At 51.0% G+C, this 15,664-nt stretch overlaps 1 protein-coding gene across 11 annotated transcripts in view; it reads left to right on the forward strand.

Moving 5' to 3' along the window:
• The window catches only part of FYCO1 (FYVE and coiled-coil domain autophagy adaptor 1), a 72,927-nt gene that overhangs the window by 20,053 nt on the left and 37,210 nt on the right, over positions 1-15,664 (forward strand). For all 11 annotated transcript variants that reach the window (XR_011994429.1, XR_011994432.1, XR_011994431.1 and 8 more), the window contains exons 5-12: positions 526-632; positions 2,047-2,190; positions 4,613-4,703; positions 5,672-8,041; positions 9,313-9,405; positions 10,100-10,218; positions 12,409-12,576; positions 15,338-15,487. Coding sequence is in view for 7 of the 11 variants with exons in the window: in XM_025989209.2 (XP_025844994.2) it covers positions 526-632; positions 2,047-2,190; positions 4,613-4,703; positions 5,672-8,041; positions 9,313-9,405; positions 10,100-10,218; positions 12,409-12,576; positions 15,338-15,487 (3,242 nt within the window). In the remaining 4 variants the exon portion in view is untranslated. The remainder of the gene's footprint in view (positions 1-525; positions 633-2,046; positions 2,191-4,612; positions 4,704-5,671; positions 8,042-9,312; positions 9,406-10,099; positions 10,219-12,408; positions 12,577-15,337; positions 15,488-15,664) is intronic.

The following is a 15,664-nucleotide window of genomic DNA, read 5'->3' on the forward strand; positions in this document are numbered from 1 at the left end:
GTGTGAGAAGCCCTTCTTTTACCTGCCAAGTTTTACTCTAAATATTCCAAATTAAATCAGTTTCACATGTGACTCAAAATCCAGCGCTTCTGGGGATCCCTGGGTGGCGCAGCAGTTTGGCGCCTGCCTTTGGCCCAGGGCGCGATCCTGGAGACCCGGGATCGAGTCCCACATCAGGCTCCCGGTGTGTGGAGCCTGCTTCTCCCTCTGCCTATGTCTCTGCCTCTCTCTCTCTCTCTCTCTGTGACTATCTAAATAAATAAAAATTAAAAAAAAAAAAATCCAGCGCTTCTGATGGAGCAGGGGAAGGAGGGTGACATTCCTGGAGCACACACAGATGTGTCAGAGCCTCTTGTGAACAGATCTCCCCTGACCTGTTCACTAGAGTCTACAGATTATTCTCAAATGGCGGACTGCAAGAAGTCACCCTGCTTTAGGCCTCACCCCGTGAGCCGACATGAGGCCAGGGCTATACTTGGAGTTAGGCCAACAGGTCTTTGTTCCAATATCATCTACTTTTTCCAGCTCCGAACATCTTTGGGAAAAGGAAGGGCATTCATTCGCTACTCCTTGATGCACCAGAGGTTGGCAGACACCTTACAGCAGTGCTTCATGAACACCAAGGTGACCAGGTAAATGCATGGCGATGCTGGAGTTTCCCCTGTGAACTCAGGTGCCCACATCAGTACCAGGGAGCACCCCACAGGGGAGCCCCATAGCAGTCCCTGGTGCACGTGAGGCGGTGGCACTGCATGTTCACAGGTAAAGAGATGAAGCTCAGAGGGGCCGAGTGCCTTTCTTGAGGCCCCACTGATGCTTGGTCACAAAGCAGGAGCTTGGATCCAGGTCTCTGAGATCTGCTGCCCACTGGTTTTCCCTAGCAGGTGGCATGCCCTCGATGCCAGCCCTCATGTGTGGATAGGCCTCCCTGGCCACCTGGAGCCAATGGCTGCAGAGCCTTGGCCTCCTCAGCAGAATCAGCTGTGGGGTTTTTAACATCTCTAAGGCCAGGGCCTCACCTGAGACCCCGAGTCGATGCCTGCTGGGTGTGTCTGGGCTTGGTGGACATTGTGGCAGGCAGCCAGATTGGAGCCCAGGTCATCGGTGGGGTCAGCCTTTGTGGGGCTGGTGCTAATGTCTGGGCAGGGAAAGGGACCGAGCATGGAAACAGGGTGTCCCAAGAGGAGCTGCAGTTCAGGCCCCTATCCGCTGAACCTCTTTGGGTCCCCCAGCCCCCTTTTCCAGTGCTGCATCCCCTCTCCCTAGAGAGTCTTCCAGTTAAACAAAGAATCACTTGTGGAGTTAAAAAAACAAAACAAAAAAAAAACTGGGGGAGAAAATACCGTGTTTTATTTTGTCACCTGTAAAATTGATTTGCATAAAGACCTATTCCTCTTACGTGTGACAGACTCTGGATTCTTGTGAGTTGAGAACTTTCGCACATTTGATCTGAGGTTATTTTATTCTAGATGTATGGTGAGAACTGTCACAACAGCTTGACTTCCAACATGCCGCATTTCACAGGCGCCAGCCAAGTAGCTCTTTATACTTAACAGTGTTACCTCTCTTAATTCTTGCTGCTTCATGTGGAGTGCAACAACTGGCACCTCGTAGTGCAGCTGTTTTGCTTCTTGGCTTTAAAATTGGTGTCTGGACAGAACTTAGCCACGAGCTCAGCATCCTGTATTGAATCCTCTAGAAAGAACAGAAGGGGTGCTGGCCCCTGTAACTGCCCCTTTCCTGGCAAATAATTGAGACTTAAGTTTTCTCGTCTCCTTTTTGGGGACTAGATATGATGTAAACAAGAGATGAATGAGCATTTAGTTCATTTCAGTGATTTCCTTGAAGAAGAGCAAATTTATTTGAGAGTTGAGTGCTCTTCCGGTGAAAATCAAATTGGGGTGGGTGGGTGGGTGTGTGCGCACCTGCCTGTCTGTCTGAATTTAACTCATTGGTAACAGGAGTTAGAATTTGATAAGGCAGAGCCATATCAAATTTACTCTTTCCGTATCTTTATTATGTTTGTCATCAATCCCTTTCCTGCAGTGACTGGTACTATGCGAGAAGCCCCTTCCTGAAACCGAAGCTGAGCTCTGACATTGTGGGCCAGCTCTACGAGTTGACCGAGGTTCAGTTTGACCTAGCATCGAGAGGCTATGACTTGGACGCCGCCTGGCCCACCTTTGCCAGGTATTTTGAGGAATTGTTTGGGGGAAAAGACAGGGGAAAGAAATGTTTGAAGTTCTGAAGGTTGAAGTTCAGTCACTCAGTAAATTACATAAAGCCTTGCAGCTCTTCTGCCTGCTAATTTTCTAGACACTGGTGAGTCCTGACCAACGATAACATCTGAAGGCTCCAACCCAAAACTCTCCTAACTCTCCTAATCAGCCAGCTGGTATGAGTCAGTGGACATGCATATGCAAAACCTGAGGTTTTTGAGTGTGTTAAGGGACTTAACTGGGTGGCCAGCCAGGGAGCTGGTGGGCTTTTTCCTGGTTGTGTTCTTGCAGGGTTACCATAGAGGCCTTGCAGGCAATAGAGAGGGAACTACAGCTCACCCACAGAAGGGTTACTGGGAAAGCACACTCACCTGCCACCAGGAGGGAAGTGAGAGGGGACAGGCTCAGACAATGGGGGACTTCCCCACAGCCACCCAGCATAGCCAGGGTGCCAGACTCAAGTTTAATTCCAGTCCAGCATTTTTTTTTTTTTGAGAGAGAGAGGGAGAGAGAGGGAGAGGGCTTGCACATGCACACGTGTGTACTGTGTACTTCCTAAAGTCAAGGACACCCTCTTATGTATAATCGCAGGACAATGTTTAAGATCAGGAAATTAACATGGATACAATGCCACCGTCGTACAGCCCCATTTAGATTTTAAGAATTATCCCAATAACGTCTTTTATAATCCAGGAGCCAGCCTAGGAACACATGCTGTAGTTAATGCCATGTCTTTCTGGTCTCCTTGAATTTGGAACAGTTTCTCATTCTTTGTCTTTCACAGTGTAGATATTTTTGAAAAGCATTGGCCAGTTACTTTGTAAAATGTTCCTTCATGGGAGTTTGTCTAACATTTCCCCATTGTTATATTCAGGACAAACATTTCTGGGGGGAGTACCCAGATGTTGTGTCATCCTCAGCACATTATGTCTCCACACTTGATGTTGATTTGTTTCATTACCAGGGTTGTTGACCATGACCATTAGGTTAAGGTGGCATTTGCCAGATTTCTATAAAGTTGCTGTCTCTTGCTTTGTAATCAGTATGTTTCTTATGGGAATACACTTTAAGATTAGGTTGTTACCTCCTTTTTTTCCTTATTATGTATGTATGTATTTTTGTGAGCTCTGTACCCAATGTGAGGCTTGAATTCACAACCCCAAGATCAAGAATTGCATGCTCTGCTAACTGAGCCAGCAAGGGCCCTTATGTATTTATTTCTTTACTTATTCATTATAGCAGAGTTGACTCATGGCTTCTTATTTTGTTCAGTGGATTATAATCTGTCACTGTAATAATTTCTTTTGAGGCCTAAACTGTTCATATTTGGCCAGCAGAAGCCCCTTCAAGCTGGTTCTTTTGGGTTGGTGTTTTGTTTCGCTTTTGGCTGTTGTTATGTCTGATACCATTTGTTTAGGAAATAAAAGATTACAGATCCAAATAAGGCCCCATGCTACTCTCATGCTGTTTAGTTCCCATCTAGAAGTAATCACAGCCTTATAGGTGACACTGCTCATTTCCAAATATTTTTGTGTTTTACTATGTGCGTATCCATAAATATGTTATAGATGTATAGTTTTGTTTTATGTATTTATAAGTTTGGCATATATTGAATCATAAGTAGCTATCCTTTTGTAACTTGCTTTTGTCGTTTCATGTTTTAGAGATTTTTACCCGTGTTTGTCCATGGATTTCTATAGCTGTAGAGTGTGGCTTGACCAGCCATAGCCCACAGGGCGAGGGAAGGAAGGGGTCACATGGCTTTGCCCATTCATTTACATTTGTCTCCGGCTGCTCTCATGCTCCCACTGTAGTATGAGTTGTTGTGACAGAAACCATAAGGCTGGCAAAAGTTAAGATATGTCCTGTCCGGCCTTTCATCAAAAAAAGATTGCTGCCGCGTGGTGCGGGGCATTCCGTTGTACAACTAAACCCCATTTTATCTGCTTCCCTGTGGTGCACTACTTCCTTCACTGCCACAGTGCTGTACCCAAGCATAGTGCCACCTTCACATATCAGACTGATGGCTACTTTTCTCTCACTAGCAGACAGACCGTGACAGGCACCAAAGGTTTAAGGAAAATTTAAACCCCAAATTGGGAAATAATATGTCCGCTCATTTCTTCTTTGGCAGCAGGTGGAAAGGCCTTACATGTAAACTTGGCAGTGGAGCCCGTCAGCTGCAAACAGGTGTACAAGTACCCATTGGTTATGAGCCTTTTTATGCTCTCTCTAGGAGGGCCATGCCCCCTGTCACCACCCAGGTGACCTGTGATAACCAAGCCCTTGGTGCGTGTGAACGTGGTTGTGTGTGTGTGTGTGTGTGTGTGTGTGTGTGTGTGTGTGTGTGTTTCCTGCTCTGAGACAGGTTTGTCTGTTCTGTGGCCCCTCAGGAGGACGCTGGCCACTGGCTCTTCTGCTTACCTGTGGAAAGCCCCCAGCCGAAGCTCCAGCATGAGCAGTTTGGTGAGCAGCTACTTGCAGGTAATGCCAGAAAGCCCCAGGACATCACCACTACAGTGTCAACCAGGGTGTGCCCTTGCCGCTTGCAGCTCATATGTTCTCAGACACCTTTTGTTCTAACTAGAGTCATATAAATCCTTTGTTATACCCATTTATTTCCTAGAGTCCAGGTGTTTATAATGCAATAGAATTTAAATCTTTTAAAAATTAAATTCCGTTCGAAGCTTTTCAAGTATTTTGAAGGAAGCAAGTTGTCACTTGGGTTAAAAGCAGTAGAGTCAAAAGCTGACTATCACCCACCAGTTGTGTGATCCTGGGCAGACCACTCACCCTCTCAGGACTTCGGCTCTCTCATCCAGAAAACGGGGCTCATAAAAGTCATTCTAGCTCAGAAGGTGATGGTGCAGATTGAGTGAAGAAGCACTTCAGGGCTTGATATCAGAAAGTAAGTGCTCCATAAATGTTCATGGGTGGGGTTAATTTTCTTAATTGTGTTATAAATGTGAGTGTATCATAGCTGCATATAGTTTTATAGGAAAGAACAGTGCAGCTAATCAAGACAAAATAAAAATAAAACAAATAGAAGCATTAAGAGTGGAGGATAAATTGAGCTTGATCCCTTTTTTGTGGTCACACCTCAATAGGAGTTGTAGGTGTGGTGCAGTGGTGAACAGTGGTTTAAATTTAACTTCACGAATCTAAGCACCAATGTCCATTATGCTCCCAAAGCTGTAGGAGGCTGGATGGGACATGCAGGTTCTGAGAGCCTGGGAGAGCTCATGTGTATGGCATCATGGTTCTGGGATGTGCTCTAACCTCCTTTGGCAGATGCTTCCAGCAAAGTGCTTCTAGCCTTTTAAGTAGCTCAGGAGACTAGTCTCAGGCCCTCTCCTTACTGTATTCTGACTTCTCTCTGACTCTAAAGCTTCTCCCGGTGGCCATGCAGCTTCTATCCAAGAGCCACTTTGTGTTTTGTTTCTCCTCCCCAGACTCAGGAGATGGCCTCTGGGTTTGACATGAGCAGCCCCTTAAACAACGAGGCACTGGAGGGCTTTGATGAGATGCGGCTAGAGCTGGATCAGCTGGAAGTACGGGAAAAGCAGCTGCAGGAGCAAATGCAACAGCTGGACAGAGAGAACCAGGAGCTGAGGGCGGCTGTCAGCCTGCAGGAAGAGAAGCTGCAGATGGAGAGGGAGCGGGGGCGCACCGCTGCTGAGGACAACGCCCGCCTCACTCACATGATGGCCGAGCTCCAGAAGCAGTGGGAGATCACCCAGGCGACCCAGAGCACCGTGAAGGAGCTCCAGAAGTGTCTGCAAGCCCTGGAGCTGGGGGCAGCAGAGAAGGAGGAGGATTACCACTCGGCCCTGCGGCGGCTGGAGTCCATGCTGCAGCCTCTGGCCCAGGAGCTTGAGGCCACACGGGACTCGCTGGGCGGGAGGAGCCAGCATTCAGCTAATGTCCCCAAGCAGCCAGGCATGGCTGAGCAGAAGGCAGATATGGCACTGGACACACAGGGGCAGCAAGAGCTCCTCCCCAAGGACTCGGCCCTGGCAGTCCAGGAGCTGCAGGAGAAGCTTGGAGCCCTGGAAAGAGAGAGCACTGAGGTCCAGGAGCTCAACAGGCAGCAAAGTGCCCAGCTGGAGCAGCTGGCCAAGCAGCTGCAGCTAAAAGAGGAAGCCCGAGCCAGCCTGGAGCACCTGCTGAAAGAAATGGCCCCGCTCCGGGAGGAGCTGTCTGGGAAGGGGCAGGAGGCAGCCCAGCTCCAGCGACAGCTGCAGGATTCTCTCGCCCACTTGAGTTCCCTGGAGAAGGAGCTGGCAGAGGTAAGGCAGGAGGAGCGGCAGTGGCGGGAGGAGAAGGAGCTGCTGGAGCAGGAGGCCAGGTCCCTGGCACGGCAGCTCCAGCTCCAAGAGACCCAGCTGGCACAGCTGAGCCAGCATGTGAGTGACCTAGAGGAGCAGAGGAAGCAGCTCATCCGTGACAAAGACCACCTCAGCCAGAAGGTGGGGATGCTGGAGCAGCTTGCCAGGCAGCCAGGCGCAGGTCTGCCCCCGACTGGTGAGAAGTTTGAGGCCCCGGGCCTCCCAGATCCCACCCCACAGCCAGAGGAGGAGCCGAGAAGCCCACAGGAGGGACAGACAGGTGATACCCAGATGCGAGGCAGCGGTCAGGAGAAGGAGCTCCAGCAGGCCAACAAGGAGCTGGAGAAGGAGCTGCAGAATGTGCGTGAGACCAACAGGCTGCTTGAGGGCAAGCTGCAGGCCCTGCAGGCTGATTACCAGGCCCTGCAGCAGCGGGAGACAGCCATCCGGGGCTCCCTGGCCTCCCTGGAGTCCGAGCAGGCCAGCATCCGGCACATGGGTGACCAGATGGAGGCAAGCCTCCTAGCTGTGAGGAAGGCCAAGGAGACCATGAGGGCCCATGTGGCAGAGAAGCAGGCTGCCCTGCAAAGCAAGGAGGCTGAGTGCTTGCAGCTGCAGGAGGAGGTGGAGAGGTGCCGGCAGCTAGCAGAGGCCCGGGAGAGGGAGCTCAGGGCTCTTGAGAGCCAGTGCCACCAGCAGACTCAGCTGATTGAAAGCCTCACGACAGAGAAAGGCCCACAGGGGCTCGGCCCACCCAAAGACAGTGCACCCCAGGAGCCAGCAGCCCAGCTGGCCCTGTGTCAGGCCCCAGCAGAGACCCAGCAGGGGGAGGCTGGGCACCTGCAGGCTGGGGTGATGGACCTTCAGGCCAAGCTCCAGGCAGCCCTGAATGACCAGGAGAGGGTTCAGAGCCAGTTGAGCGTGGCTGAGGCCGCTCTGAGGGAGCACAGGGCCCTCGTGCAGCAGCTGAAGGAGCAGAACGAAGCCCTCAGGAGAGCCCACGGTCCAGAGCCCCTGCAGTACTTGGAGTGTGAAGGGGCACCGCAGGAGGAGAGGGATGAGGAGGAGCAGTCCCAGGCAGAACACGGCACCCTGGAGGTTCAGCTGGAACATGCCGAGCCGCAGGAGCAGCTGTCCAGGGCCAGCACGGGCGTGGACGAGCCAGGCGTCCGTATCTGTTCTCAGCTTGTGGAAAAACAGACAGAGGTGGCCCTGGCCCGTGCCGTCCAGGAGCTCCATGACGCCAAAGAGGTGGCCTCGAGGGAGCGAGAGGGCCTGGAACAGCAAGTGGCAGGACTGCAGCGAGAGAGGGACAGCTTGCAGGAGAGGCTGAAGGTGGCCGAGGAGGTGGCCCGCTCCCTGCCCAGCCTCCAGGCCCAGCTGGCTCAGGCTGAGCAGCAGGCCCAGAGCCTCCAGGAGACCGCGCACGAGGAGTTCAATGCTCTCAAGTTCCAGCTGAGCACCGAGATCATGGACCACCAGAGCAGACTGAAGGTAGTCCTTGCCTTGACCCCCTCGGGCTGCAGGGATCTCCTGTGGTAGGGCCCAATGGGTCCAGAGAGGATAGGATGTGCCCTCAGCCACGTGGCATGTGAAAACCTAAGAATGTACAGCACCCTTCCCCCTACAGGGACACATTAGGGGCTCATGTCAGGAGCGATGCCATACTTAGAAGTCTAAACTCAGGGTGGTTGCAGACAGGTTTCGCTCATACAGCGTGGCTTTTTTGTTGTTGTTGTTTTAAAGATTTTTATCTATTAATTCATGAGAGACACAGAGAGAGAGAGACAGACAGAGGCAAAGGTAGAAGCAGGCTCCCTGCAGGGAGCCTGATGTGGGACTCAATTCCGGGTCCCCAGGATCACACCTTGGGCCAAAGGCAGACGCTAAACTGCTGAGCCACACAGGGATCCCCAAGAGTGGCTTTTTAAAATCAGTAGCCAGCACTTAAAGAGCAAGATGTTTACAAATTCAGTTTGGGGGCTTCCTTTGAAACCTCGGGAGATTGTAAAGACTACACCCTCATTCCCACCCTACAGAAGTCACCAGGAGCTAGGCAGTGGCTGCCCCCTTTAAAGAAGGCACGGATCACCTGGTTCTTTCCTTACACTCGTTCGTGTACATGCCCAGCCCCTCTGGGCCTGTGGGTTTGAGGCTCTGGCCCTGGCTTGTAGAACCTACTGCAGATACCAACAGCTCCAACCTGCCCATCTGTAGGTTTTCTATCCCTTCAGGTGCCATCCTGAGGGCAGGCACTGTTGCGGAAAGTGACCCGGTGCGTTTTGGCAAAGCTCTTGAGGTAGACGGGCTTATGAGAACAGTGGGTACCATGTGCCTTTGGTATCTGCCGCACAAAGGAAAAAGGTTAAGGGTGGCTAAGGCGGAGAACACGAGCAGGATGGCCATAGGGCTTTGGTTTCTAGAGCTTATCACTTGCCCACTTGCACTGTAGTCTGTGTGCACTCGCAAACACCATTATTGCATTTCTGCAGAGGAGGCTCCTGCACTGTGGCCTCCATCCTGTGCTACTCCACATGGCTTATAGGGCACTTGTCTCCTTGCAGAAATTAAATCCTAGGTTTGAGGACCAAACTAAGTTTCTTAGTAAACTTGAAAAGATGTCACCAGTGAAGCCCAAAGCCCATTGAATTTGGTGAAAAAGAGAGGGGTAGCTTGTTTTTACCCATATGGGGGGAAATGGGGCTGGTGGGGGGGGTCTCAACACAACGACCCTACTTTCATGAGCCCTCTCTCATCATCTCCAGACTGCAAATGAAGAGTGCAGGAGCCTCCGGGACCAGCTGGAGGAGCGAGACCGGCAGCTGCAGGCCTCTGAGGAGGCGGTGGAGGGGCTGAAGGTAGGCCCCAGGGAGTGTGCTGGTCTGCAGCCAACCCCACCTGGCTAGAGGGGACTGGCATGCCCACCTCTGCCCAGTCATACCCACCCCTGGTGCGCGGGCCTATCAGGGAGAAGGGTCTGCTTTGGTTTTCACTGGACCCTTTAGGAGGGCTGCGTGCAAGACTCCTAATTCCCAAACCAAAGCTCCTATCCAATCACCTCTGTGGGCATCCAGAGTGTACACATCTCAGCCCCTTCTGCTTCCTGGACACCTGGCTGGAGCCGCCAGATGTGTTTCTCAGCCAGCTGTGTGGAAAGGAAACGGAGTTGTCCTTCTTAGCTGCTTCTGTAGGCATCCCTGAGTTGGTGGTCCAGAACTGAGGGGGCGCAGGGTGGGTGCTGCAATCACCATCCCCAGGGAACCCCACTTCCTGCCACCGACCTCCACCCCCACCCCAAGATTCTGATCCTCTCTGCCCCTTCAACCTCCACAGCCAATTGCAATTAATACTTGAGCAATAGGATTACAAACAGGAGTGGCATCACATTCCACAAATACAGAACAAAGGTTCTCAGGCTCTTGGACTTAAAACAAAACCCCCTCCAGCGAGAAGTGACCTAGCCGGGTGGGGCGGAGAGCCCACCAGTCCTTTTATGGCCTGCGGCATGGGCTCTCATCACCTGAGTGTGTTCTCCCCCTTGTCCTGTGCCAGGCTGCCCAGGCCGATCTGGGAGAGCAGCTGAGCAGCACCAGCAAGCGCCTTTCCGAGTGCCAGGCTGCCATGCAGAAGAAGGACGAGGAGGGGGCTGCCCTGCGTGAGAGTTTGGACAGGTTCGTGATGTGATCTGCCCACACGGTGGGCAGCCGAGGCTTCGGGGAAGGGGGTGTTTGGTGCAGTCATTTAAAAACTCAGCCACCATAGCAGATTACAGTCCTTTTGCAAGAAAAGCTACAGACTTGGAAGGCACTTTGCCAGAAGCATGCCACGGGCGGGGGAGGTGCGCTGCCTTTCAGCCCCCTGCGGACAGCTGCTCAGCCTTTCTTGATGCTGGTTTCCTATGTCTGGCAGGGCTCGTTTCTGCTTTAGAAGAGCTGACATGAAATAGAAGTTGGAATATAATAATGCTAATGAGAACAGCAAACACTTAAATAATGCCACAAATGGGCCAGGCACTGTTTTAAACACTTCACATCTATTTGTCCCTTTTATCCTCCTAACTGTCCTTTGACGATAGAATTATTACCTGTCCCCATTTTATAGACGAGGAAAGTGAACCTCAGAGGAGCTAAGCCGTGTTCCCAGTGTCAGCACACAGGTGATGGCGGGAGGAGTGTGACCCCAGCCACTTGGCTCCAGAGTCTGTTTCCTCAACAGTAACCCTCAGAAGTACACAGACAGATAGTTCTGTGTCTGGTCTCGTGTCGGGTCCTGGGGTTTGTGTGTGTTTCCCTGCTGTGAGTTGTGACTTGTGCTCTCCCTGGTTTCCTTTGTGAAATGAGAAGCCGCAGGCCTGGGAGTGATGGGGTCTCCCAGGTGCATGCCAAGGGTGAGCAAGTGTGTCCAGCACCAGGCCAGCTTGTCTTCGTGCAGACTCTGCTGCTGTGTCTGTGAAAAAAGAGCACATCGTGCCATCACCCTTCATCATGATTGTCTCAACTTTGGAGTATGTGCAGCCCCAAGACTTCCTGAAACCCCTTATCTTCAGGCTGGAGGGCCACCTGGAGTTATGAGCGTGAGCTCACTATTTGGTGCTGAGGTCAAGACAGTCCTGCCAGGGATATTGGAACCCAGTTACCTGTGCCCCCTGGCAAAGATTGGCACACTAAATTGTCCCAGGCCTTTACCTTTTCTGCCCATCCCTTATTGCCTCCTACCACCTGGCTTCTAGGGTGGGCCTAGGCTCAGCGGGAGATCCAGAGCATGTTGGGTGTTCGGTAACCCAGATGAACATTTCTTCTCATCTGACTTCCAGAGTTCAAACACCATAGGGCTCTGGCTGCCCAGGTCATATTCATGTGACAATGTAAATAGCAAGAACGTCCTAAGTTGGTGGCATTTTTTTAAAAAATGCTACAGCAGAACTTATTTGTAAGATCTCAGAGCAATTGTTTGAGCTGCTCAGTGTTGCATAATCTGTTGCCCTGGATTGGATTTTACTTTATTCATTGTGTGTGTGTGTGTGTGCGTTCATGCACATGCCTGTGTACACCCATAAGATCATTGAGGTGGACAATGTCTAGTAAACCACCTTCCAACAGCTGTAGACTGGATGTGGGAAGGCTGGATTGGAGCAAATTAATTAGTCTCTGCAGAGCCCTCTGTTTGTAATGGAGTTTTTATGAATGGCTTGCTGGACCTTGGGGTTTGTAGAGCATCCTTGGAACACCACTGTCCTTGGGGACAGGCGAGCAGCAAGGGGAGCAGGCAAAGGCAGGACCGTGCTTCAGCCAGCTCCTCGGCCGTAAACTCAGATGAGGGAACAGAGCTCCTTACGCCTCTGGGCTGTCAGGTCAGTGGCTGGCAGTGCACGTCGAGTGCCTGCTGCATGCCCAGCACCATGCCCTGTGTTCTGAGCCCCAAAGACACCTGGGAGACAGGTCCTCATCCATGTGGTCATCTCCAAGGACCTACACCTATGCTTTCTGTCCCAACTCTGTTTTCCTCTGGCAAAACCCTGTCGCCAGGCCATGGACTGCACCCTTGGGCTCCTCCCCTAACCTCAGCCCCTGTCCCAAAACCAGTGGTGCAGAGTTCAACTCACCTGGGGTGCTCCTAGCAGCCTGAGGTCACCTGCTCTCCCAGAACACCTATTGTATTTGGTGTAGGGGGCAGTGTATGAAGAGTTTGGCTGCATGAGCGGTGTTTTGAAGGCCAGGGGAATGTGCAACCTGTAAGTTGGTAGTGCTGAGGGGCGCTACCACTGGGAGTGGGGGGTAGGGAAAGGCTCAGATGGCAGCAGACCCTTCGTTAGCCCAGAGGCATGGGGGAAGTTGGAAGTAAACTTCCCACCTCTCCACCAGGACCCAGAAGGAACTTGAAAAAGCCACAACAAAAATCCAGGAGTATTACAACAAACTCTGCCAGGAGGTGACAAACCGGGAGAAGAATGACCAGAAGATGCTCGCGGACCTGGATGATCTGAACAGAACCAAGCAGTACCTGGAGGAACGTCTGATTGAACTGCTCAGGTGAGAGTTGGGACCCTCCCAACCCTCCCCACCCCCCGGGCTGGGGTTTCTCTTTAAAGAAAGCAGCTGGTCTTGAAAGGCCTCTCAAGAGCAAGTGTCTGCTTGTGTTCTGTTGTTGTGCACAGTCCCCTATCCCCTCCCAGGCCCTGGGCAGCCTGGCACCAGTGGCTTTCACAGCTCCTACCAGTGCTCAACTGGGCTTGTGTTTTTGTACTGCTGTGCCACTGTTGTCAAAACCTGTGTGCTTAGCCACAGGTATGACAGTAAGTGATGTCTCGTATCTTCAGGAATCTCTCTGTTCCCTTATCCCTCTTTCATGAGTTCTTTTCCCTTCCTCCATCCCGCTTTCCCCATTACCAGGCCTCCCAAACTCCAGTGCCTGCAGGTAGCAAACCACCAATGAAAGTGTGTGAGTGGGGCCAGGAGGGCGCTCAGGAACTCACAGGCATGTGTGCTCTGCTCCTGCCATTGGCTGCCACACAGGCAAAGGGCCCAACTTGCCAGCTTACCTCACTTCTGAAGAGAAGGTGGAAATCTACATTTTTATGTGAAATTGGCTTGCCTTTTCAGTGTTAGCAAGTTATTGAAATTTTTTTTAACTTTTTCTTATGGAAATTTTGAAATACACAAAAATAGGCTATCATGGGGCACCCCGTGTACCTGCCACCCTCGTCAGTGACATTCACTTTGAAGCCAGGCTTGTCTCTTCCAGAGTCCCATCTCCCTCACCTCTCCAGATTATTTTCAAGCAAATTCCAGTGATTATCATTTCATCGACCAGTATTTCAGTATGCACCTCTCTAGGACAAGGACTCTCCATTTTGCACCACCACGGGATCATCATCATGCTTCAAAATTTACTTATTAAAAAAAATTTACTTATAGTTCATGATATCATCAAGCATCTGGTCGTTTTCGGATTTTTCCATTTGCCCTATAATCTTTCTAATGAGGATCTAGATTAGATCCATACATTGTACAATGATATGTTAGATCTCTATTACTTAGTCTGCAATTTGACCATGATCTCTCTAATGTGTTTTTTTTCTTTGCAATTTACTTTTAAGGAAGCTAGGTCATGCAGCTGGTGGAGTTTCCCACAGCCTGGGTTTTGTTGATTGCATCCCCAACGTGCCATTTAATGTGTTCTTCCAAACTTTGTATTTCCTATAAATTGTTAGTTAAAACCAGAGCAGTGGTTCTCCACTGTAACCGTACATGAGAATCATGATACCTGTGTCCAGACCCTACCTGGACCAACCCATTTAGAATTTCTGGGACTGGGGTCCAGGCATCAGTGAGCCAGAGTTGAAAACCACTGCTCTACTAAAGGCTTACTCAGACCCAGTTTCAAAAATTTCTCAAGAATGCTATATTGGTTTATAGTTTGGGTCTTTTCTTTCCTTCAAGAGCCACATAGGATCTGATTTGCCCATTCTTTGTAATATTAGCGGCCATGGATGAGCAGTGCCTAAAGCTACTAATTCATTTGGGGTTGCAAAATGATAATACTTGGAAGAGTAAAACCTCTGCCCGTGTTTCATCAATTTGCAGACTTGGAATTCAGGACTTTTATGACCTCTGAACTCAGACCTCTTCCTGAGGTGTGTGATGGAAAAGTCCTGGTCCTCACAGCTCCCACATTCCAGGGTGTGAGTGCCTGGCCTTCTGGGGACAGAAGAGATGGGCTGTGGACCAGCTGGTAGGACAGTGCTGGTCCAGGGCATGAGATGTCCTGCTTCCTGACAACTTTGAGCATCCTTGAAGGGCCATCAATTCCTGGCTTTTGAAAATTTATTTACTTGAGAAAAAGAAAGAACAGGGAGGAGGGGCAGAGAGGGAGGGAGAAGAGAGAAAGAATTCTAAGCAGACACAGCACTGAACGCAGAGCCCAACATGGGGCTCGATCTCACGACCCTGGGATCATGACCTGAGCCGAAGCCAAGAGTTGGATGCCCAACCCGCTGAGCCCCCCAGGCACCCCTGTCCTGGCTTTTTGTCTTTAAATGAAGAGTTTTATGGATTTGGAGTCCCTGGCTCCTACTAGTGTCATTTTTTCTCAGGATCTTAGTGGCTCTGGTGTTGGTATTTGGGACTGAGGTGTGGCCAGGGCTCCATCTAGGAAGGAATGAAACCTTCCCAAGTCAAAAGACATAAGCCTCGAAAATGACCATGGGCAGCAATATAGAAGCCTCTGTGCCCGTCCGCGCTGGTGCATCAGGTGTGTTCTGACACTGCCTGACCTTTCTGAGAAGCCTTCCTCCTCCTTCAGTCTTGCTTCCTGGAGTGCGTCCTGTCTCTCTGAGGAGAAAGGGAAACTGATGTCCCGCCAGACTTTCAGGCGGGATGTCTTTGGTCTTCTCCAATGATCACTTGTTACTTAAATCGTTAAACGTAAAGGTTCCTGAACACTTATAAGATTTGTGTGGGCAATACATTTGTGGTCATTGGGCTCTCAGCACTCAGGCTGTCATGTCATTGTGACAGCCTGTTACAGCTTAAATTCCAGGTGACCATGTGCACTGTCATTTGGACATCGGAGTGGTGTTGTGACCCTTGTGGGTGTATGTACCTCATGGGCCTCCTCTGCCTTCACACGCATGCCATCAGCTGAGTCTGGGACTGACTCGGGGGGCAGATGAGTAAAGCAAATTTTCTGCCCATGTCTTGGGAAATTTGGAATCTGGCTTCGGGAATGAATCAGGGATTATCCTATTGTTTTCCTGGAATCTTCTCTTTTTCTAATGTGGTTTTGTCTCAGGGACAAGGATGCTCTCTGGCAGAAGTCAGATGCCCTGGAATTCCAACAGAAGCTCAGTGCTGAGGAGAAGTGGCTCGGGGACACAGAGGCGAGCCACTGTCACGACTGCAAACGAGAGTTCAGCTGGATGGTGCGGCGGCACCACTGCAGGTCAGCGGGTGGGACCCAGCACCATAGCAGAGGCTCTGAAGCAGGCATTGCTGGCAGACACGGGCCCCACACTGTCTGTCTGAAAAGAGCACATTGCCATGTCTTAAGGAAACCAGGCGAGACGGTTTATTAGGCAGGGTCCCGGCAGGACATGGGGATCCCTGAAGAGGAAGAGAG

The sequence above is a fragment of the Vulpes vulpes genome, chromosome 9 (genome assembly GCF_048418805.1).
Source record: "Vulpes vulpes isolate BD-2025 chromosome 9, VulVul3, whole genome shotgun sequence".
Taxonomy (NCBI): domain Eukaryota; kingdom Metazoa; phylum Chordata; class Mammalia; order Carnivora; family Canidae; genus Vulpes; species Vulpes vulpes.